At 41.6% G+C, this 25,638-nt stretch overlaps 1 protein-coding gene across 5 annotated transcripts; it reads left to right on the top strand.

The window, feature by feature from the left end:
- Nucleotides 1-1,103: 1,103 nt before the first annotated feature.
- On the top strand, nt 1,104-22,235 carry LOC148017177 (WEB family protein At1g12150-like). 5 transcript variants are annotated; one of them, XM_087663348.1, is made up of 3 exons: nt 1,104-1,281; nt 19,975-20,099; nt 20,200-22,235. In XM_087663348.1, exons 1-3 carry the CDS (start codon nt 1,158-1,160, stop codon nt 21,943-21,945), a joined length of 1,995 nt encoding a protein of 664 aa, XP_087519474.1. In that variant the 5' UTR covers nt 1,104-1,157; the 3' UTR covers nt 21,946-22,235. The 5 variants fall into 5 exon arrangements, with proteins under 5 accessions (XP_087519474.1, XP_087519477.1, XP_087519479.1 ...); XM_087663351.1 differs by having other exon boundaries at nt 1,162-1,281; nt 19,904-20,099; nt 20,200-22,233; XM_087663353.1 differs by lacking the exon at nt 1,104-1,281 and adding an exon at nt 1,965-2,071 and having other exon boundaries at nt 20,200-22,234.
- The last annotated feature ends 3,403 nt before the right edge of the window (nt 22,236-25,638 follow it).

Consider the following 25,638-nt stretch of genomic DNA (forward strand, 5'->3'; position numbering starts at 1 on the left):
GAAAATTATTATATATATAAAATTTTTGATTGGTTATAAATACAAAAAGTGCACCCTTGTCCATCACTTTACAAACTGGGCAAGGGAGACTCCCCATCCAAAAGTGGATGGGAGTTCTCTAGCTTAACAAGTAAACAACACGTCATGCCCTCTCTAGTGTGTAAAGGACTACGGCCAGGGACACCCAACCCCCAAAGAAGTATTTTTGATTGGTTAACACTTACAAAGAGGGTGTCCGCCATTTGGTGTGTAACTAGCTTTAGTCACAATAGATCTCAACATTCGCCTCTCTTAAATACTTGTGTGAGATAGTGCTAAGGCTCTGTAAAGGCAAAATGTATGGACACACACACATGGATAAATAGATCTAGAATAAGAATGTAGAATATAGATTGGAAGGATCATTGTTTGATCTGAGTTTGTGAATATTGTAGGACAACTAGTTGGCAGTACACTCCTCTCTTTTTTTTCCTCATTTCCCCCAATCCTCTCTTACCCTCTCTCTATATAAGAGTGGATGTAACTAAAGTATCAAATAGCCAGAGCTTTAGGTGAGGCTCGTGAAACTTGTATGTGTAAGCACGTCTTCTCTAGCCCTCCAAGTGATGCATATCCTCGTGTAAGTCCAATCTCTTACTGCCTCTCTTAGAGAGAAAGTAGGTCTTGTAAATAAGACGATCTCCTGATCCATAGCGATGAAGTGTTAAACACCATAACCTTGGTCTTGCCAAGATTGATTGAGTGTCCCCTAATTGTGCATATGCACAAGAGTATATAGTACAACTGGATGTCTATGTAGCCCTTGTGGGGAGTCGGCTACTATCAACACGAGGTCATGTGCGAAGTATAAGATGGGTTATCCAAGTACTAGCCATTGGGAGAAGCCTTGGAGAGAGAGAGAGAAAAAAAGAAAAAGAAAAAGAAGAAGAACAAATAGAGAAGGTTTTGGAGGGGTGATGACCTACTCTGTGGCAACTCCCCAAAGCCTTGGAATAATAAGTACATTAAAAATAAACAAATGAATAAATGTGGCAAAACGACAAAGCTAAAAGCACTAACATCATACAATCTGCAAAAGATATGACAAGGACGAGAGAATTAACGGCCGGCTGGTTTCGTTTTATTCTGGGCGAACGTGTACCTCGAAGACAGGCATCATGTCTTCCGGAGAACAGCTTCGGCACCTCCTCTCACAGGCCAACGGGCTTGCTTTCGATTCCTTCTCCATTCCTTATTCAATCTGCCAGCTCCCTCTGCACCATCACCTCGCATGGCCATTCTGTGAGTGTACCCTTATGCTTTCGCCAAAGATTTGGTTACTCAATCGTCTGTCGCTTCTGAACTGGGTTCAATAAAATTCTGTAAAGAAAGCTGGTTCTTGTGCCACTTCAGACAGTTAGATCACTCAAAACTCGGTTACCCAATAGTCTCTTGCATCCAAGTTCATTAGCTTCTATTCAGACAGTTAGATCACTCAAAACTCGGTTACCCAATAGTCTCTTGCATCCAAGTTCATTAGCTTCTATTGGTTTCTGCGAATAATGGAGTTTCTTGTTTGGCCACCCTACCATAATTCTTTGATCTCAAAAGAAGAATTTCAACTTCATTCATGCACAGCCTTCTGTAATGAATCCATCTGAATCTATCTGACATAATTAGCACTACTGACATCGCGTTCCAAGTACGTCACTTTAATATCAGCTTCTCAGACAAAATCACAGATAGGGCTTCATAGCAATTTCATTAAAGCTGTTGCTCGTAGCTATTGCTAACAAATTCCAAGAATGTTATTCTGCTTGGTAAATGTTACTGCTTCTGTCTATATACGGATTTATAGTAATTATCATAGTTATTCCATGTATTTGCTTCTACTAAATTCAGGCTCTCGAACTTCGTGTGTAGCTTTGGGTGGGATAAACGTCCCATCAAACTTTTGCTAAGGCCCCTAAATTGGTTTTTCTCGGTGGTTGTGAGGGAAGCTTCTATGCAAGTCCAAGAGGGTGAAGCTCAGCCAAGGAAGAAGCTGACTTGGGAGTGCCGAATTATCCATGTCTCTAGCCCAGCCAAACCGGTACGTCTCCCCAATTTTAGTCCCTAACTGGACGCAAATCAAGCATAAGGACTTGCATTGGACCTGAGGATACACATACCTCTACTTCAATGAAGATGCTGTTGCCGCCTTTTTTAAAAGGCTAAGGAGAAGACCCACGATTCAAAGCAGCCGAGCTTAAGTTTGCAAGAGAGTAAGAGAAAGAATGTGCAGCGAAAGAACGAGTATAAACTTGAACGAGTCCTATGGGAATTCAAAGATATGCAGATGGGAAGAGGGGTCATAGAAAGAGAGAATGCAAACCCAAATGAGTCATATGGGCATCTGAAGGTACATTGGAGGAAAGGGGGGTCACATCTTGACTAGTGCCATATGCATTTGAACCAAGGGAGGCACAACGCTTGACGATCCTCTAGACCGAAAGGTTATGTAGGAAAGTGGGCTTGGCCACTTTTGACCGTGCACTGAAAGGAGATGGCAATGTGGTAGTAGAATCGAAAGAGTCATCCTACACCAACCTCAATGTAGGCAAGTGGCGGCTGAGGCCAAAGTCCATGGGAAGGGGACTAGTTAGACAACAAATTTTGATTCGAGAATGGGGTTGGTTGAGCGGGATGTCTATATGTCACATGACCAATTGGTCTCTATTAATTAGTGTGAATATTGCAGGTACAGTGGGTGAGCAATAGGTGCATGAGCATGTCCCTTGCTCAAGGTCCCCCTATCAATTGCCAAGGAGGTGCAACATTGCTCTCTCCTAGGAGGATTAGAATGTTGGGATTGGGCAATGCCCTCGGCTTGTGAATGACACTTATCATCAAAGTGGCTAGTCTTTTTGCATGTTGACGTAACCTATCTTTCTTTGGGATTTTTTGCCACTCAAGCTTTCCATTAGATTGAGGACTACTTTTTTCATCACTAGTCTTGTTAGACTTATTCATCTACCCATTCACTAGTTTCCCCTGTTGTTGTGAAATGGATATCAAAGTGAAATGTTTCCCTAGGATCCATTTTGTAAATGAGACACAACACAAGCTATACCCATGAGATAAAACCATAAAGGGGATGGACATTAGATCTACCCCCTAACCATAGATCCAATCACTCCCAAGCCTAGGGGCCAGCAACTTACGGGCCATGATTGCATCCCAAGATTGGTATCTTGTATCACCAGCACTTATACTTCAAGTGTATAGATGCATCGGCCATTGGATCTAATTTCTAACGTCCAAGAGTTGCAATCACACAATGATGTGCACAAATGGGCCTAATTTTAAAGGGTTTCTAGTGCATTCCAACAGCCATTTTATGACCTAAGGTTGTGACCAATGTTGCTGGCACCTTGGATGTCCAAGAATGTGACAACTCCCCCCTTATGAAGGATTGTTGTTGTCAACAATCTCCTCAAAGATGAAGTTTGGAAAAAAACTCTTTAATGAATGTATTGACTACTAGATTGCCTCCCTCCAACTCTAGGCGAAATTTTCACTTTACTATATACTTGGAAATAGTTTGATGGGATTGTTTAGTCCAATAGTGAAGAACCGAGTTGGGTTTGAGTGGAAAGTAATGAGCAATCACCTTCAGTCAAGGGACTTCGTTTGGACAATCAATTCACCTTTGCCTAGTTGTTCTTTCAAATAGCTCATAAGAATGCAAGGAGGGACCTCAAGATCTTGGACAACCCCCCTCCCTTTGCATTGTGCAAGTGCAAGTCTTGCACAATGCGAGTAGCATCCTTGAGCCTATTGAACACCCTCTTTTTGTGTTATGTGTCAATAGGGCCGGTTCAATGAGCTTGGGGGGCCCTATTTGCATTGAACAGCTCCTAGATCCGCACAATGTATAGGGAGTTATCCAAAATATCGAGCTGCAACGCCCCCTTGGTACCCTTTCCTTATATCCCTTGTTTCATGCTAAGGTTGAAAGGTTGCAAGCTTGCATGGATTTGCTCCTTACTACTTTTGAGCAATTTATGGACTTTATTCCTTCTGATCATTCTTTCTGGGCCCACTATTGTCAATAGAGGCTTGCATATTGTAGTAAGTTGTTTGCCATGTATCTTTTTCTCCCACAGGATGGATAGATTGGAGTCTTGAGGTGGTCAGAATGGTATTCGAGGATTTTATGACATATAAAAGTATACTAATGTCTTTTATGTTTATAAGGGGAGATTTGATTATTCTAGATGGTAAGGATCTTTCATGGTATGCGGATGAGGCTATTCTTTAGGTAGCTTTGTCTGTTCATTGTCTTGACTAGGGGATTAATGATGCTTTTTGAACTTATTTATCTAAAGCAGATAGTTTTCCTCAAGCGCCTTGGCATTCTTCTTTGGATACTATGGTATTTAGCTAGCATCTGTCTAAAGCCCTTGTTTACACAAATGCTTGGAACCAGCTAAGGATGGATCTTTACTCTTACATTTCCCAAAATCCACCATTTGAGATTTGAGTTTCATGACAGTTGGTGGTTTCGGCTCATTACTATACATCAATGTAATGAGGCTATACCCAGTAGTTGAATATTTAGCATTCTTATAAGCAAACTCAATGTGCGGAAGATAATACCTCCAATCACATTGTCTACGGGAGACGTATGCATGCAACATATCCTCCATGGTTTGAGTTGTCCTCTCTATCTATCCATTTGTCTCAAGGTGCTCCAGGGTTGTCACGTCCGATGGTGTCTGATACTTATCGAACTAATAAATCTTGGGTGCTCAAAGGATGAAATGAACGATTGAGTCTTTGATTTCCAAAAGACAGTTTGCCATGGCCATCGAATTTAGGATCACAATTATTGACTATTGTTTTGGGCAAACCATAAGATGCTAGGTAGAGAGACTAGCCAACTCATGGCTTTTAATAATCATCTTTGATGGATAAATCGAGCCTCTTTGCCCATTTATTCACCATGACCTAGATTATTATGAACTTGATTCATATGTGACAAATCTACTCAAAATTCATGAGATACTACACTTTTTATGAATAATTTTTAAATGATGTAATATCCCCGCTTATTTGTGTTGTTTAGCTTTATTAAGCTGATAATGGGGACACGGATGAATTTAGAAAAGAACAAAGCATTAACTTCAAGGGTTTGACAAATGACATTGGTAACCTCATTGGTTGTATCCTTATTGTAATGAATCTTAAAGCCAAAGTCCTGCATTAGCTGTGAAAATGTTGGATCTAGAGCATGGCAGGAGCTATGGAGGTTGGAAGGTGAAGACTAAATTCATGTTGACATGGACAATGAGTAGACAACTGTTACACAAGTGAATTAGGTTCCAAGATGGAAGCTTGCACTCATAAAGAAAATCTTGTGTATTAGACTGACAATGACAATGACACTAACTGAAAGAGGAAAGCATCATAATATTGTATTCATCATTTTGAAAGTGATAGTCAAGTACAATGCTTTATAGAAGTTGGGTTGTTCCACTCTCCTCACTGTGCATATGGGATTGACGATATCTATTCCTGGAGCATATATCATTTGTCATTTCTCAACATTAGCTTCATCCATCTCGACTTTTGGTCATGGAGATCAAGTTGATCACAAAGGAATTTCAGTGCAGGGTGGTCAATCTAAATAATGAATTGGGCATCATACAAATAACGATGCCAAATTTTAAGTGCATGGATGATTGCCAAAAATTCCTTCTTTTGAGAAGTGTAATGTGTTTAGGCATTGGTAAGCTTAAGATTCTCAAATGCAATAGGTTGGCCATCTTGATACAAAGTGGCACCTATAGTATAATAGCAAGTATTTGTATGAAATCGAGCTCACTAGTCCTAACAATAGCTAGATTAACGTTATTTTTCTTACTCTGGATGCCCTTGAGCAAAAAGTTCAAGGGTTCAACAATCTAAGCATTGTCCTTGACGAGTTTGTGGAAAACTGAGTGAAACCTAGAAAAGATTTCACATACCTAATAGTCCTTGGAATAGGTCAATCAAGCACTACTTGCACCATTTTGGGATTGATCTTGATTCCTAATGCCATCAATCGAGTATGTTTGAGGTGCAAAAGCTTAGAACAAAAGAACTTGCACCAAATTTCACAAATATGAGATGGGTTGTTACAAAAAGTGAAAATACTTTGGTGGCAACTCCTTAAAGAAGAGAGTGACTTGGATATCATTTGACTTTGGAGGGCTAGTGGTGGCACATTCGACAAGAAATCATTGGTGCTGTGCCAACTTGACTTGCCAGTCATCCTTTCTGAGCGATTTGGACTCCCAAAGCGCATGGTGGAGATTTCTACGATGGTTACTATTGTGAGCCATATAGTGGTGGTCAAATGTACCTAGCGTTGAGAGTGCACCAAGATAGGCTCACACCTTCATGCCATTGTGCATCAAATGGAGGTGATGCTACTAAGAATAAGTGATTTACTCAGTTGTCAAGGGTGGAAAACAGCATCATTTCATTGTGGTAGAGATTGATTTAGTCAGGCATGCCGTTTAGTGTCACATTGTAGTTGAGCATCTCATGGCTGGCATTAGGTGATGTGATGCCGAAGGGATCCCAATGTGGGCAGTGACCTTCTTGAGGGTGTGAAGTTGCGCTAGGGTTTGCAAAGAAAACATAGTGTACAAACATGGCTAAAACACAATGACAAGAATACAAAACATAAAAAAGGAGAATTTGATGAATTTATGTATGTGGAAATGAAATAAATAAATAAGATAATACAGATGTGCAGGTGCTCAAGGAGCAGAGAAAACACCACCGGCTTTTGTGGACTCGGCTGAGGGAGAGCAATGGAGAGTGTCATTCTCTGTACATGGAACTTGAGTGCAGCAATACCACCAAGGATGACTAGAACTAAGGGTGATGAGCCACGGTAGCCGAAGCCAGTCGAAGATGAAGGATGCTGAAATCTGATGTTGTGGATGCAGTAGCAGCAAAAATGCAGTTGTGTAGATGATGTCCAACAGAAAAATCAGGTCCAGTCGATAAATGATGCAGCAGCTGGGTGCCATGTGGCAGGATAACTGTCGACAGCAGACTGAATTTGAGAACACAGCTCATCCAATGATGTGGAGCATCTGGCAACAGGAAGGGAAACCTCTAGGCAGGTTGACGGTAGGTAGATGTAGGAGGCAGACTGGCAGTAGAGGTGGCACCTCTAGGATAGATAGTAGGCGACAACACTGGAAGTAGAGTGGCAGCTTGAAGGAGTGGTAGAAGCAGCGAATGATGAGTTCATGGTAATGATGGAGTCTTTGATGGTAATAGACTGTGGGAATGAGGAATCAAGGGATGGAGAGTGGTGTGCATACTGAGTCTCTTTTATAGAACATGCTGGAGCCTGAACAAGTCTGGAGTGCTGTATGAAAAGCAAAAGCGTATTTTTGGGGCTGTTTAATGAGCTAGAAAAATATGATATCTCAGAAGGTCAGTTGAAATGTCCCCTTAGGATCCAACCTACAAATGTGACGCGACACAAGCTGCACCCTTGATAAAGATCATAAAGGGAATGGACATCAAACTCACCGCCCAAAGGAAGAGCCAAACAAGATCACCCCCAAGCTTGGGGCCACACATCCCAAGAGCTGGCATCCCATACCACCAGCCTACACTATCCCGATGTACAAATACATTGACAACCAGCCTAAAGTCCAACAGTACATAATAATGTGCACAATGGGCCTTGAATCCCATAAAATAGGACCTGGCTGCTTCAAACCTAGAGTGCCTTCACACTTTGGATTGCCATAGTCTGTTTTTCACCTATAGGATGGTAAACCCCAGTGGTGGCAATCCTCCACCATGGCATGTTCCCCTCATCCTCCCTAGACCTATTAGAGAGGCCTTGTATTGTGTAATTCAATTTGCATTCATCTCAAGCTAGGTTGCTGAGCATTTGTACTTTGTTGTATTTTCTTTTGATCTTCTTTTGCAAAAAAGAAGTTAGGAGCTAGCACCGACAAGCTTGTTGGTATTTGCACCCCAAGCCTATGATGGCATTTTGCCTTACCTATAGTTTCCATTTTTCAAGTTCATGTTTAGCAGTTTTGGTTGAGAAGGTGTGGTCCACACGTCACAAGTAACTTAGGCACAGGACAAGCCCATCGGTACGTGGCTGGGAAATTTAGGGTTAGTTGACCCTGAAGACAACTAGCCAATCCTTCCCCTTCCACTCACACTCCTTGAGCGCAACGGAAGAAGAACACAAACATGGAGAGAGAAGGGAAGAGAAAGACTGCAGTGAGAGAAGATCTGCATTGAATCGAATGAAAGCTGAATACAAAGGTGAACTGATCAGTCCCTGCAAACAGCCTATAGCATCACGGAGGGCATTGGTTGATGACAAATGGAAGCACTGGAAGAGGACTAGCTGATCTGATCAGGGGATGTGCCAAAATGCTGGAAGACTTGCATTAAAAAAATAAAATAATGCAAGCGGCCCGATAAAATGCTGATCACAGCATACTGAACCAGATTGCCTCCTACCTGGTGTGAACAAGCTCTCCAGCCAGTGAAAAAGAAATGCAAAGATTTGGAGATTATCCTTTGCCAGGGAGCACACCTAAAACCATCTGAAAAAGAAATGCATGCTCTAAACAAAGCTGCCTCCCCCATCAAAACAAATGACATGATTGATGGATAGAATGTTAGAGCTCATGGTTGGATTCCCATGTGTGGGTGTGCAAATTTCCCATGTGGCAAAAGTTGTTTCAAATGTAGGGTATGGAAAAAATGACATGAATTTTTTGGAAGAAAAAAGGCTGAGTGGGAAAAGTTTAGTAGACATGGGGTATGAAAAAAATGGGAGTGGAAATTTTGGGAATGTCATACTTGACTTTTTCCCTCAATAATATTTGTTATTAACTTTTGAATGTTGAGACTTTATGTTTTCATGAAACATGTGAACAATGAACGTGTAACTGTGTGACATTGTAATTTATGATTATGATGCTTTGAAGTTTAATCTTATTTGCTAGTTTGAAGATATAAGTTTTGAAGATTAAAAATGTGTACAATCTTCATTTTTTAGGTTTTTAAAGATAAAATTAGGGGTACATATGGTTTAGTCAATGGGGCTGAACTGTACTCCAATCATACTTTTGTACCCTTATGAATATGCCGTATGGAAATGTATGGAAAAAACAATGTTAGAGATCCTAATATCCTTGTTGGACTTAGACTGATGAGGCTCACAGGTAGGAGATGATTGAGCAAGACACACAGGATCGCTAATACTGTTGAGCTAGAATACACTTTATAGTTGATTAGCATCTTTAAAATAGCCCCAAAATACGCTTAATTAATGAAAGATACAAATTTGGTGTGCGGTTCGAGAGAGTTTTAGTGGTCTTCCAAAACCCTAATTTTCTAGGGCACTCTTCAATATCTATAAATAGACCGGCTGCCCACGATTCAGCCTCATCCTTTGGTGTAGGTTTCTCCCTCTACTGTGTAGATATCAACCTTCAGCCGCCTACCATATGCTGTCCAGGCATCACTGAATGCAGCCCATCACTATCCAGCCCTAGGCAGCCTGTTTTCAGTCATCGCCTTGCTGTTTGGAGGTCACTATCTGTCGAGCCATCATAGCACTTGATCAGCCTGCATTTTCAATATGTGGTTCCAGGCAATAGGCTGTTGCCATCTTTCCCACTGGGCGATTGTTGTAGTACTTGCATTTTTGCTGTCTAGTAGGCCATCTACATCGGGAAACACCTCTTCTGTTATTGCCTAATAGTTCTCTACCTTGGATGATCAGTTTTTAGCCTTCCTTTGGTGGTACACTACTGCATTTACTAGATTTCAGCCTCCAACTGCTGTTTTGGTGACTAGCATGTTGCCCTTCATTATTCAGCACTCTCTCATCTCCGATTGGTGGTTACTGCACTTGGGATCCGTCTTTGGTGGATGTCACTCTCCGATATTGCATTGCTCTGTCCTTGGGCATTTTGTACACTCTTACATTCATTTACAACAATACATTCACTTCAGAGTTTCTTCTCTCTGTGTTTGTCTCTATGTTTGAGTTTTGAGTTTTTGCATTTTGCGTTTAGGATTTGAGTTTTGCTTCTCTCTATTTGAGTCTTTGTATTCAGTCTTGGTCATATATGCTATGTTTCCTTAGTGCAAACCCTAGCATATCTTCACATGGCATTAGAGCCGGTGCTCTTCTAAAGAGTATCTTGCAGTGATTGTGGAGACTAGTCTTTATGTGAGACTCCCACACGATTCGATTTTGATTTATAATGTATCAGACACCTTCTTCTTCGGATCGTATGATGCCCTATGAGGCTTCTCCATCATTGGAGGCTTTGAGAGGGCATTATGGTCTCGAGGAGGAGGTAGACACACCTTTACTTTTACGGTCTTCTTCTTCTTGTTTTGGTTGTCCTACAGATGAAGAGTTTGAGGATTACTTGCGCATCATATGCAATCAAGTTTATACTCCAAGGAATTCTACTACTCCATTTGGATTGATTGGTGTGATTGGTGAGATTGGGCTCTTTGATCTTGGAGGGACCATGACATTTGGCGCATTTGGCGATCCATCTTCTTTATCTCGGCCAGGCATTGTGTCAGGTTTGTATAATCCTTTTGAGTCATATGAGGCAAAATCCTTCCCTATTTTAGTATGTTAACTTTAATAGATGAGTAATTAGGTATATCTCTACCATTTGTTTCATTTGAGCAAGTAAGCCACACTTTTCAACTTCCTCCCATCTCACCACTATCTTCTCCATATTTTGATCTACTCATGTTTTCATTCCAAAATCTTGGATTACATTCCACTTCCCCTCAAAGCATACTAGGGGTTGGATCTTCCATCTCCACTCCTAACACTTTCTCTTTCTCCATCCCACCATCCACCTATACTCTAGTCACTCCACCTCTAGGTGCATTGTTAGGGGGAATGCCACCCTTTAACATTGTACCTTTCACATACTCCCACTTTACCGCATCCTTCCACTCTGGAATGGTTGTGATGGGAATTCCCCTCGCTATCCCTGGACACTCACAAATCCCCCACACGATCTTTCAGACGTAGGGATATGTATCCTCTGCTTATGGACTATCGTCCCACATCCCTTGGGTCACTCTTGCGTAGGGATTTCCATTCTCTGCTCTATGTCCCTATCCCTCCACCTTGGGCTCCTCAAGTAGTTATCATGCCCATATTCAGTTTGCCCATGTCTACATTTGGATCTGCTATGCACACTTCTCGTATGCATGGTGGGTACTCTTATTTCTTTCCAAGTGTACTCCACTCCCCACTCTATTCTTCCTATTCACCCTACCTCCACCCATTACAGACCTTCTCCATCTTCTAGCACTACCACTTTTGTTGTGCAACAGCCAAAAATGCCTTCATGGATAAGACTTATTTTAACGATTCGAATTTTACCACTTGATCAAACTTCATGCAATAAGTGCTTGAATCTCAGGGACTTTGGGACCTCGTTGTTGTTGGTACCGAGCCTGAGCCTATGCTAGATATAAAGAAATATCCTAACATAGAAACACAAATAACAATCATACGATAAAGCACAAACTGATAAAAGAACACAGTTAGGGTTAGGGTGACTCAGAGACAATGAACATAGTGAATAAATGAAATGATATGATTACTAAATATACAATTCTCATGTAGTAAACACACTATGCAGTGAATGGATACTAAACCTCGAACTCCTATATCTCAAGGATCAGGGCAAGGGTAATAAGCTGGAGAGTGTGTCGTATTCAGAATGGATCTCGAATCGTAACAAGGCAGTCTTCGATGTCGAACACCAACAAACGTAGCCAAGGAAGGCTGGATCTAATGTAGACGATAGTGCATGAGAGAGAGAGAGACTAAAACCTATGTGAAGAGAGAAAAATACTAAAAATGCAGGTTGCAGGAGAGAGAAAACTGTCAAACGCAATTGTGAGGAGAGAGAAAATGATGGTGACAGCAAACAGGAGAGAGAAAATTGTGATGGCGGCAGTTGGGGCCTACAAACGCAGTAGTATGCTGACGTGGCAGGTTGTACGACAATTGTGGAGGTGGTTAGCAACAGTTGCCTGGCTGGAAATAGTAGCAAACGGGAGGTGGAGGGTTTGCAAACAGGCACCAAATTATAGATGAGAGCATGGGACAGCTAAGATTGCGATGTCCTCCGTGAGAGGGGTGTGGGCAGCAAGTTGAAAACACCTAAAACCTGCAATAACGAGATTGAGGGATGGAGAGCAACATACTTATTTATAGAAAGTTTGGGCCCTCCCAAGTGGGTTTGTGCTTATGGGACACAGACACTCTAGAAACGCATTTCTTTGAAATAAACAAGGTTTCTTCATTAATTAAGCATGTTTTGGGGCTGTTTTAGTAAAGCTAATGCATTTTTAGCTCAACATCCTCTTTCACATCCAACAACGGTACCACGAGGATGAAGGCTAGCCAAGCTCTTTTCTTTCATATTTTACCCCAAGGTGTCCCACCCGAAAGCAGTAAGAGCATCGGACAAAGGGTGTGCGCCGGCTGCCCAGTGGCCTACTAAGACTACAGAGACGATGGTTATCTTACCAAGGGAGCCCAAGTGATCACCCGAGAGAGGACAGGGCATTGGACAAAGGGTGCTCGTTGGCTACCCAGTGGCCTACCAAGCCCTACAAAAGCGGATGGAATCAGCTATGGACTTTAAAAAAAAAAAGAGCTTTTTAGATTTGATAGATTTAGCATTAAATGAGGGTTGCAAATTAGTTTTCGTCCTATTGAGTATCCGCGCCCCAATACAGGAGAGTGATAAGGGATGGTTAGACTCGAGGCCTTCACAAAACAAGCATACTATCCCTACCATTATTGGGTGTCGGTGAAGAAGGAAAATAGCTAAGGTGTGGGTATAGCAAATATGTGAAGCAAGCAAGACAAGCAAGCTAGGGAAAGATTGCCTTGGAGACTGCCAAGTGCAATGCCACAAATATGGTGGATCCAGAGTCGACCAATTCCAAAGACCGAGAAGGGATAAATGCACACAAATGCATGTTTACATGAATAGAATGCCAATGCATGGGGTAATGCAAAGGGAGATGCAAGATGTCATGCTCACACAAAATGCAATGCATAGGTGCCACTTGGACAGTGCCCCCGTAGGGGAATTGTTCACTTGTCCAAGCACCCTTTTACAATCATATCATCCTGACAGTGCGGATGAAGTTACAAATGTCCATAATACAATACAAAAGAATAAATGAATGTCTAAAAATACTATAAGCATCATCACTATCACTATCAAGAGAAGAAGCCGCCCCCTCTCAAACTGGAAGGAAAAGCAAGAGGGAAACACCCTCTCCTTGTCAATTTGGAGAAGTAGGGGAGGGTGTACCCAAACCGATCTTGGGTAGCACGTAGTACTAAAGAACTAGCTGGTTGACTGCTTTGGTTAAGATGTCTGCAAAATTATCTAATGAAGGCACAAACTCTAGGCGGATAGTGCCTAGCTCAATCTGCTCTCTAGAAAAGTGGAAGTGGACTTCCACATGCCATGTTCGTGGGGTGATGATTGGATTGCTCGCAAGGGCAATAGCACTCTGGTTGTTGCAATAGATAACGGTGGGAGAGTCACAAGGAAAATGAAGTGCTGCTAGTAAGCTGCTCAAGTAGATGGCCTCAATGGTGCCATCGAAAAGAGCCCAATACTCAGCCTTGGCCGTGGAAGCCGCCGCCGTCTCTTGCTTACGGTTGGATCACGAAATGGGGGCTGTGCCCAAGGTAAAGAGGTAGCCTCCATGGGAACGCCGGGTGTCAGGATCTCCTGCCCAATCAGAATTAGTGTACCCCTACAAACATAAACCAAAACCATATGTCAGGCCATAAGAATAAGTACACTGTATATAACGCAACACACGAAGACATGCAATCCAATGTGACATCCTAGGTATTGTGAAATACTGATTGAGTAAGCTAAATCTGGCCTAGTGTGAATTAACCAAAGAAGTTTCCCTACAATAGATCGATAGGTATGTACATCAAAGGGCCGACCTAGGGTATCCTTTGATAAGTGGACAGTAGGATCGAGATGCATGGCCAATGGCCATGTTTGATCCGAAGTGTGCTATTTCACGAGCTGAAGTGTGTACTTTTGCTGTGACACAAAAATATAGTCCCCTGATCGAACTACCTCCATCCCCAAGAAATAAGATAACAAACCAAGGTCTGTCATCTCGAAGGTAGCACTAAGCTTGGCCTTAATTTCTGCTATGGTAGCAGAATATGAGCCTATGATAAGTAGGTCATCAACGTACAGCAGGATATAGCTGACCCCCTCTGCAGTAGATTGAACATATAAGTTCGGGTCATAAGGGGTAGAATGGTATCTTGATTCTGTAAGAACTCGTCCATTCTGTGGAACCAAGACCGTGGTGCTTGCTTCAGCCCATAAAGAGCTTTCTGCAAGCGGAACACCTTATCCCTCGGGTTTCCTGAAGGAAAACGTGGCGGCTGCTCCACATAGACTTCCTCCTCCAAATAACCATTCAGGAGGGCACTCGACATCCATAGTACATTGCGCCATTCAAGGCGGCAGTGGATGTCGGCCCACAAAGATCAACATGAATCAATCTAAGAGGCACCTCAGCATGATGTGTGGACTACTGAGGGAATGGGGTATCATGTTGCTTCCCAAGCTGACATGCTTTACAGACATCTCGAGCTAGCTTCAAGCGTGGAAGGCCCTCAACCAGCGCACGGCGTGACAACTCATGAAGAGAGTCATAACCAAGATGCCCTAAGTGAAAATGCCAAAGGCGCTTATCGTTTGTAGGCTCTCGAGATGTGGCTAATGCTTGGAAGCTATGGAACATGGAGCCCTCGGCTGTCGGCTCAGTCAGAAAGTGTGTCATGTGGTATAGGCCATTAGGCTATGCCTCACTGCGAGCAATCCCTAAACTAGTTTAAGAGTTAAGGACCCCCAACCAGCAAAGCTGTTGAATAGATAACAAGTTTACCCCAAGCCGAGGGACATGGTATACATTGTCCAGCGAAGCTAGATTCGGATCCTTGTGAGTGGCAAAACTGATGCAACCTTGAGCCTAAATCTTGACTGAGGAGTTGTTTCCTGTGCAGACCTGCTTGGCTGCAGGGGCTTTGTTGAGCTAAAATATGCATTACTTGCTGATTAGTCTCTTAAACAGCCCCAAAACACAGTAAAAATGCTCTTTTAGAGTAAAAACCCTAAAACGGGGAGTAGTTCAAGAGAGTTCAATGGAAACCCTAAAACGAGGAGCGGTTCGAGAGAGTTTAGTGGAAACCCTAATTTTTGGGGCGCCCTTCCACATCTATAATAGACAGGCTGCCCCCATTCAGCCTCATTCCGTCTGTGCAGGTTTTTCACTCCATGCAGATTTCAGCCATCAGCCTCCTCCCACATGGCTATCCAGCCCTTGAGTTTGCTGCCACTCCATCCGTGTTTGCTCCTGCTGTTGATGCCTTCATCCATGATGCTGACGTCAGTTGTTGACGACATCATCTGTTGCGATTTGATCATCCAATCATTGCCAGCCACATTAGACACTCTTTCAGCCTGCTGTTTACAGCAGGCTGTGCACAGTTTCCAGCCTCCGATCGGTGGTACACTGCTGCATTTACCAGTTTTCAGCCTCCAGACTGCTGCATTTTGGTGACCAGCCTGCTGCCATTCACTATTCAGCACTCTTGCACTCCGATTGGTGGTCACAGACTTGGGATCCGTCTCCGACGGACGTCACACTCTGACATTGCTCTGCCCTTGAGGACACTGTACACTCTTACATTCATTTACAGCATTCATTCGCTTCAGAGTTGTGTTCTCTCTCTCCCTTCTTTTGTTTGTGTTTGAGTTTTGAGTTTTGTGTTTAGGGCTTGAGTTTTGCCCTGTGTGTTTGTGTCCGTCTCTTTGTGTTTCTGTCGTGGTCGTACACTCTATGTATCCTCAATGCAAACCCTAGTAGTTTTCTTCACAGGCTCGAGTACAGAAGATGTCCTCTATAGGAGTCATGTGATGGGTAGCTCCACTGTTCACAATCCAAACAGGAGTTGAAGTGCTCAGCTGTGACGAGTGGGCCTCTGCAGTAACGTTGTCGGGAGGCAACTCATAGATATGCACAAGACTTGCATTGGATGTCTCTATGGAGACGATGTAGGCCTCTGTAGACCAGTCAGACAAGCCCTTTGGAGTTGAGAATGTTGTCGACTAAGATGGCTTAGTGGCAGTATGAGTTTGACCTTTAAACTGCCCCTTGCCATCACCTTGCCTCCCTCGGGTTGCCCGATTGAGGGGCGGAGGTTTGAGACTTAGGTTTTGGTGTTGTGCCACCCTAGTTTGAGTTGTGACTGGGAGTTCCCTTGGGAATCCTTGGATTGATTTTGTTTTTGAGTAGAAGTTACCCTTTCCTTGTTGCCCCTTTTGAGAATGAGCAACAAGAGCCCTCTCTGAGGTAGTATTCATATGAAATTGATTGAACAACTGTGCATAACGCAACAATTGACATTCAAATTCATAGAAAGTAGGCATGGTGGATGTGGAAACTACCTCTGATAGATAAAGATCCTACAATAAATCTCCTGGAGGAGTCATATGACTCGAAGCACCATTGTCAATAAGCCAAGGTCTTTGGGAAGACAAGACGAGTGAAGAAGGCTTCTCCATCTCATGGATGTGAGGATCATTGATTGATGAGTAACGACTGGAGCAAAGGTGGAGGAAGGCTCAAATGATTTAGCTCTATTCTTCATTCCTAGACGAAGTTGCAAGTATTTTTTTCCATATTTCTCTTTGGAATGGGTATCTTTTCCACCATGTGCGCATTTAGGCTTCTTTGAATTGGTATCGAAGCTCGAAGAAGATTCCTTATTCTTCTTTTTCTTGTTCTTGGTCTTCTTGTCCTTATTGCCCCCTCCCGTACTTGTGGTAAAAGCTTTAGTAAGGCTAGATCCATTAGTGGCAATCTCCTTGAGTTAGTATTTGTGCTCCGAAACAATCAACCCTAGCTCTTTCCTTAGAAAAGTCTCTCGAAACTTGGAGGTAAGTAAATTGGTACAGAAGGGTGGTAATTCCCTGATTAAACACTTAATTACAACAATTAGCAAATGAACATAACTTGAAATGCACAAATTACCTTAATAGTCTTGGACTTTGGGCACCTTGTTGTCCCCAAAACTGGTGTCCCTTTCGATATTTCTTTAACTTGATTGCTAATGGAATGAGTACAAGCTGAGATTTACAATCTCTTTTTCTGTTTCCAAGGCCCCTTGTTGTAGCAACAATCAGTAATCAATTTGGGCTACTTGCCCCTTGATTTTTCACCTAGGACTTGCACAAATGGAACCACCAACAATTGGCCAAATGCTACCCCAACCCAATTTACGATGAATGGGCTAGCACAATTCCCTGACAATTATACAAAATTTAGGTGCTGAATTCAGTGGCACGATGCCTTCACCAATTGGCACCGGTCCCAAGGTGATTGTCAAACCCTATTTTTTGTAGAGTTTTAGGATTTACATCAGAGATTTCTTTGCTGTCCACCAAATTTGACTGAAATTTGATCCAAAAGGTTGAGAAATGCTGAGAATGATTGAGCACAAGAGAAGGTGAGAGAGTGCTAAAAGAGAGATTTTTCTGATTTTCACATGAAAAAGGCCTGAAATCTGATTGTCATCTGTACCAAACAGCATTTAATGCTGTTGCTAGCTGCGAGGTGGTCTCAAACTGTTGTGCCTACACCAGTCAGTTGTTGCCAGCTTTGAAGGTCCCATAATTGCTGTCGCTTGGATCAGATGGCTTGATTCTTGCTGCTCCAGCCTCCAGAAGGTCCTCTATAGCAGAAAACTCACATTAGTAGCTTGTTCTCGCTCTTTTCCTCAACCTAAATGAACTAAATCTCTCCCTTCAGCCTCCAAAAACGTTTTTCAGTCTTGCATGGGCATTTTTGCCAAGTGGCAGCCTTCTAAACCCATTTTGTAGCATTATCTAGCCATTTAATTGATTTTCAGAATTGAATAATTCTGAAAATTAAATTCAACCCTTCTGAGCTTGCCCAAAAGTAAATGTACCCATCTATAATTAAATTGGCTAGGCCATTTGCAACTTGAAGTGGTTCCCAAACTGTGTTGACCCTTAGACTGACATTAATTAATGCTAGTCCCTAGTGTCACCGCCGCTGACACTTATTGGCCAAACCACTATCCTAGGGTCCAATCTGATTCCAACTGGCCAACAAAACCCAGTCGGCATAACTTATCACTACTTTTTCCGTTGACACCCACTGCATCCTCAGGGTCCTTGGTTTGTTACTATGAAATATTTGCCATGTGTATCACATGTGCTTAAACAACCTTGCACATTTGATTAATAACTTAATCAAATGTTATCGGCAAGGTAAAAGCATCTCAAAATTTTACGTCCCCATGACAGAAGCAGGGGGAGAAGGGTGCTCCAATCTTCTTGATCTATCAGAGTGTCGATCTCTAGATGATCATGGCTTTAAATGTTGATCTTGGTATTGCTCTTTGTGACGATTTGATTGATGGGACCACTTGCCAAAGGAAGACTGAATGGTCTCCTCATTTGAGTCATCAAAAGCATTGAACTAGCCACTTGCCAAAGGAAGACTGAATGGTCTCCTCATTTGAGTCATCAAAAGCATTGAACTAGTGGAACTCCATAGCTCTTATAGACCTACAAGCACACAAAAATTTGCTGCATTTTGGTGTCAGCCTGACCAAACAGGGAGAAAAGAAGCTACACCTTGCAAAAGGAATTATAGATGTTGCACACTTTTCGTAGAAGGCTTGAACAAGGCAGAAAATTTTCGTTCTTTGTGACAAGTATGCTCCAAATAGCAAGCTAAGCATGGCCTTCTCTTCTAAGAACCTCGAAGTCCTCTCTTTAGTCTTTGATACCATGTGAAAGTGCACAACAAAAGAACATGAACATGGAGAGAGAAGGGAAGAGAGACTGCAATCAAAGAAGAGAAATCTGCACTGAAATGAATGAAAGTTGAATACAAAGGTGGATTGATCAGTCCCTGCATGCATCCCCAAGCATTAGTGAGGACACCAGATCACACTGATGACAAATGGAAGCACCATAAGATGTCAGAGTGCACTGGAAACCTGAAAAGCAGAATGATAGCAGCCAATAACTCGAACTGCCATATATAGCAGACAAGCCAAAAACTGGCTGGCCTGATCAGGGAATGTACCGAATGCTGATTGCAGCATACTGAACCAGATCATCTCCTGCCTGGTGTGAACAAGCACTCCAGTCACTAAGAAATGGAAAGGGCTGGAAACTATCCTTTGCTAGTGTAGACACCTAAAACTGACTGAGAAAGAAATGCATGCTCTAAACAGAACTGCCGCCTCCATCAAAACAAATGACATGACTGACACACAGTGTCAAAGCTCCGAATGTCCCTGTTTGACTCAGATTGAGGCTCACAGGTAGGAGATGACTGTGCAAGGCACACATGGCTGCTAACAAAGCCTCTACAAACAGTTTAATCCTCTAAACTATTCTTCCTTAAACTATGTTTCCTCGTGCTCTTGTACTAATAAATCCCACATAGCCTCTTGTAGCTAAGTGTTGGTTCTTGTATGCCCTTTTCTTTATACACACTTTACCATAATGTCTTGTCTTGAGGGCATTCCTTTCCCTGTTTTTTAATTCATAGGCATGCTGCACTATTTCTTACAATCTGATGGCGCACTTGTCTTTTAAGGCGTGGTGTGTAAAAACAGCCAATGCCAGCTCTATGCATAAGCTTATCGGTAAATGCTGAAACTCTTTGTGTGTATTTGTATCAGTATGTTTCAAGAGGATAAAAGAAATCATTAAAAGTCTTTTCGCTGCAGGGATAGCTAGAATTACGTAGCAGAACCTTGAAAATTTTAAAAATCTATGACCATGATGTTGGATGGAAAAGCTGTTGCAATGCCTTTGAAGGAGGAGAGGGCAGAAGTAGACACTACCATTCCATTCGGGTCTGTTAGGGCCGCAGTGAGCTTGTTTGGAGAACAAATTGAACCCAAAAAATCAAAACTTCATGAGGTATTTTCAGTGTTTGTTCTTTGCCACTGTAGCAAATCTGATAGCAAAATTGTGAGGATGATCATTTTTTACTAACGCTGTTCTTATGGTTGACAAGCAGAGAAGGGTTACCCAGTGTGCCGAATTACACTCCACCCAAGAAGAGTTGCTGAAAACGAGAGAAAGGTTAGCAATAACAGAGAAAGAGAAAGAAAATGCATTGATTGAGCTGGCAGATGCAAGGAAATTGCTAGAAAATTCAGCTAAGAGTAAGGCCATTACAAGTGAACGATCTGGAGCTGTTGTTAAGGGAAAGAGGATCGAACCTATTGCTACAGGTACAGATGACAAATATGCTTCTTGGGAGACAAGACTACAAGTCATAAATGAGAAGCATGTCGCTGCAGTTGCAGATATAGAGTATGCAAGACAAGAGCTAACAGTCTTGAAGCAGGAGCTTCTGGCTTCTTTGACAAAGAAAGATGCCATTTTCGATCAGACTGAAAAAGATTTGGATGTCATAGATGACATGTTAAAAACTGGAGATGATGTTACTGCAGAAGTTGTGGGATTAAATAACTGGCTTACCGTATTAAAGCTTGCGTCCTCAGAAGTAAACAAGGAAAAATCAGGTCACAATGGCAGTGAAGTATGTGAAATGGGCAAGGAGTTTGAAAGTAAACTCATAGCAATGATGAATGAATCACTAAGGATAAAGGGAGAAATGAAGGCTGTTAAGGATGGTGAAGTCAAATTGCTTAATATGGCTACAGAGATCTTGACAAACTTGAAAGTATCAAGCACTATGACCAAAAGGACAGGTTCGTTGGAGGAGATTCCTAATCTTACTGAAGCTGTGGCAGCTAAGAAAGCAAAACAAAACAGGACTTCCCTTCCATCAATAATGGATTTACTTCACATCGAGTCAGAAACATTGAAGCAGGGTGTGACGAGGTTGGTGGACAGAGAAGCAAAGGCATTGGCAGCAGCAAATGTTTCAAAAGTTGAACTTTCAAAAATTAGAGCAGAGCTGACAGCTGCTGTAGCAGCAGTAGAGGCCAAGGCAATGGAGTCAATTACAGCTCTTTCAAAGGCATTGGAAAGGGCTGAAGCAGAGGCTGCAGAAGCGAAGGCCAAAAATGAAGCATTACAGGAGGCGTCTTTAAGAGGGAGAACTGATGCTGAACGGGCCATGTATGATTTACAGCAAATAGACGACAGATATACAGAAGAAGTAGCTGAGGCTGTTCAGAGTACTGAGAATAAGCCTATTGGGCAACCGGAAACTGCTGTAGGGAATACTTTGCGGCATACTACAGACAAGATCCATGTGGCTGAGGCTAATGAAGTAGACCAATCCTCATTACTGCAGCATAGTGTCTCAAAAGTAGATGGTGGTGACGTAATCATCTCCCAAGAGGATTACGAAGCTTTGAAAAAGAAAGCACGAGAAGCTGAGGAGCTTGCCCATCATAGGGCAGCTTCTGCTATAGATCAAGTTGAAGCTGTGAGGGAGATGCTGTTGCAGAAAATAGCGTCAGCAAATGATGATATGGAGGACATCAAGGTGGCTCTGAAACAGGCATTGCACAAGGCAGAAATGGCTGAAAAGGCTAAAGAGGCAATGGCAAGTGAATTAAGGAGGCTGAGAGACAGAGAGCAGAGACAAAGAGAGAAGGCAATGGTGATGGCCAGTCTACAGCACCAGGAAGTTATTGGACAGTCTTCATCTTTCTCCCAGACACATCATGAGCCCCTTGGAAATGTATTAAATATTAAGTTTGGGACCGAGAGAACCAAGACCTTGGTAAGGATTTCTTCCCGGAAGCACAAAAAGCTTAGCTCTTATTTAAACAAAAAGTCTTGAAGCATTTGGTTCCAGTAGATAGAGTCTGATGTTCATCTACATAGATTGTAATCTCAATCTTGAAACCTGCAACTCATAGTAGGTCTAAAACAACAAGAAAGTTTTTGATATATGGTCTTCTGGAAAAATCTATACTTAGGGAGTCTTGCCTGATTGTGTACAGACACATTTATTAAGGTGGAATTTAATTATTGAATTCAAAAATCATTACTAGCCACTGTTTTACTTGTTGTAAAGCTCAACCGCATATTGAAAATTTTACAGCATGCCTTCATGCTGAAGAAACAGTTTGTTTCCCAAAATACTACCAGATTTTCAATAATAGAGAACCTTGGATATTGGCCAGAAATATTGAAGGGATATCATAATTTTCTCCACTCCTATACATTGCAAATCAAGCCTCTCATACATTCTACTTAAGCAAGAAAATTCACAATTGCACGTGCTTTTTGTTTATTATTAATGTCTAATGTGATGGTATACCTCCTTGCTTGGTGGCTAATCACTTCTGCCTCTTAGATTTGGTGTTATGAGCTACCTTGAAAACGAGAAATTTGATTCATTTCTTTAAATGATTATTCAAAATTTCAAGCTTTAGTCTTTCTTTTCTATTTGTATTGTTAGGCTTGGCAGGATATAGATTTACCTTTGAAAAAAGCATATTACAAATTATAAAACTTTATTTTTTGGTCAACCAATAAGTAAGATAAGTTTAACACCTAGCTTTTGGGTTGGGTTATTAAGTCGTCTCCCTAGGATCGAACATGCATATGAGACATGACATAAGCCATATCCATGAATAATAGGGATTGGTCATCATACTCATCTCCTAGTCATAGAGCCAAATAAGCTCACTCTTGAGCCTAAGAGCTAGCAATACCCTAGGTCACGATCATATGCCAAGGATTGACGTCCCATACTACTAGTCCACATTTTCTTAGTGTATGGATGCATCAGCCAATGGGCCAAGAGTCCAAGAATGGTAATCACACAATGATGTGCACAATAGGGCCTTGAGTCCTATAAATAAATATCGACTGCCCTAACCCCGAAGTGTCCTTAGTGCATTCGCACTAAGTTACTTCATGACCACTGTGACCAATGCTACTATTGCCCATCTAGATGTTCAAGGGTGCAACACTTCCTCCCTCATGAATGATTGTTATTCTTAGCAATATCCCTCAAGACCGAAGTGGGAAAATGACTCTTCAATGAATGTAATGACTCCCAAGTAGCCTCTATCTTCGGGTACTTTTTTTGCTTGACCAAATATTTGAGATAAATGGTTAAATTTGATCGTTTAGTCCTAAGTTCAAGAACGAAATTGGGGTCAATTGGAATATATCGAGCGGTATCCTCAAGTAACGGGGCTTTCTTAATCAGAATAATCAGTTCACCTTGTTTCAATTGTTCTTTCAAATGACTCATGTGAAACATAAGGTGAACTCTGATTTTTAAAGGTAAATCCAACTCCTTGGTAAGAAAAGGACCACAATACCTTGAAGTTAAGTTACAACACTTTGCTAGTAGTCATTGAATCAAAGTTCTTTGGGACTTTCAAGTAAACTCATGTGTCCTCTTGGAGCTTTGGAGAAGTACACTGGTGGTTAGTATAAAACATCGCATGATTTAGGGTTGTTTTAATGCTTTCCCTAGCAATTGTCAACATCTCCTATGTATCGTGCATAAAGCCTACTATGGACTCCATTTTCATCCCCTTAGCTCAATGGCAATTGTTGGTTGTGGCTCATAACCGTACATAACCATAAGCATGCTATAACTAGTAGCTAAATGCTTAGCATTGTTATAAGCAAACTCAATATGAGGAAGATAATACTCCCAATCAGATTGCCAATGGAAGACATATGCATACAACATATCCTCCATGGTTTGATTTTTCCTTTTAGTTAGTCCATCTGTTTCGAGATACTCTAAGGATGACATGGATAATGGAGTTTCTGGTTTTTGGAAAACTGTTTGCTAGAAATGGCCAGTAAACTTAGACTCCACCTCACAAACTATTTTATGGGGCAAACAAAGAGATATTGGGGATAAAGACGCCTATGCCTACGTCCCCTTGTTTTTACTTCACACCCTGTGACTGCACACTTGTACATTGCAAGTGGTGGGCACCTATCACTATCACTTTATTCTTTATTCTTTCAGTAACTATTAAGGGAAGGTCAGTCACACATTGTGACTATTGGAGTCCACACATGGTGTCTCTCTCTCTTGCTCTTTTGTTGCATCTACCATTGATCTAGCTTCTACTTGTATGCTTCCACTCGCGCTCTACTTTTCAATTGGTATTAGAACCAATCACTTCATGAGTTTCTTTATCCTTTGCTTCAACCCGGATGCAAAGCTTCAGCTCAAGGTTTCATGGTAGCCATTGTTTTTTTCTCCCAAGATATACATCGAGTCTTTCATTCTCCCAGCTTGTTATACTTGCTCCCAGCTTGTTAAGGAGCTTTTCAAGGCTTAGTTAAGCCTTGTTGAGTACTTATTGAGCTGAGCAGCAACCATTCTAATAATTTTGAGTGGATATAGAGCATGCTGCAGAAGTCATGGATAGTTATGACAACTTGACAACACTTTCGTATTTTGGCCATAACTTTTGCATATGATATCGGATTCAAGCATTCCATAGTTAGAAATGAAGAGTGTGATGAGAGCTATAGATCTAGCACTCATAGAGTTGATTCTATGTAGCTTTTAGTTCTGTGTTTTATACATAACAGAATAGTATTGGTTTGGATAGCAAACATGAGCTCCATTATGTATGTTAAATACAGTACTGATGTTATTTTGGTGCTCGGATATTATAAATATGCTTTGAGATGCTACTTGGATTTTTTAGAGCTTGATTAGCTCAATCTTATAGAGATTTATCGGTGTTATAATAGCTTGGATAGCAAACATACAATTGTGAGTCTCATGCTTTGTGAATGTCTATCATATCTACATGGTATTTTAGGTATGTTATATGTCTACACAAATGTCTATATTGATGCATGAGCTCGAATATGGTTATGATATGATTGGGCACTTGGATTTGAGCCACATTTGATATACTTGGGCTTTGATGGGTTGCTTTGAGCTTTTGTGTTTACTCACATACATGTATTAAAGCTTCATTAGACAATTATGCTCCCAGATGTATTTGTGATGTACTGGGGCTTCCTAGATGCTTTGATGTATATGTCTTATGCTTTGCTTACTCACTTTGTATTCCAGATTTGATTCTAGTGGGAGATGCTTGTACTTACTTGGTAGAGCTTGGTTCTTTGAGATAGTGTGACTCCTAGTTTATATATATGCTATTATATGCTATTGGACATAGTTACCTTTGCTTGTGGGCTGGTTTGATTTTGTATGCATTGGACATCAACACTTACCTCTGTTAGCAGTTTGTTGGTGATGTATATGCTTATGGGATATATGATTTACTGACACTTTGAGTCTGTGAGAGTCTTTGGTACCAGTGGTCTATACTTAGTTATTGCTAGTTATAGTCTTTTGTATCTTGGTTGCTACTCAGATATCATTAGTAGTGGGAGCTTGGATTTTCTTGATCAATTATCCACAGTTGGTTCTTGTCATACTACTACATTTATTACAACAGTGTTGTAATTACAGTTGTCAGCATTGTCTTGGAGAGCAGACATTGTACTTTGATAGTCTGTTGCAATT

This window comes from Lygodium microphyllum, chromosome 22 (genome assembly GCF_053477565.2).
Source record: "Lygodium microphyllum isolate KBCC chromosome 22, Lygodium_microphyllum_v1.1.10, whole genome shotgun sequence".
Classification (NCBI taxonomy): Eukaryota; Viridiplantae; Streptophyta; class Polypodiopsida; order Schizaeales; family Lygodiaceae; genus Lygodium; species Lygodium microphyllum.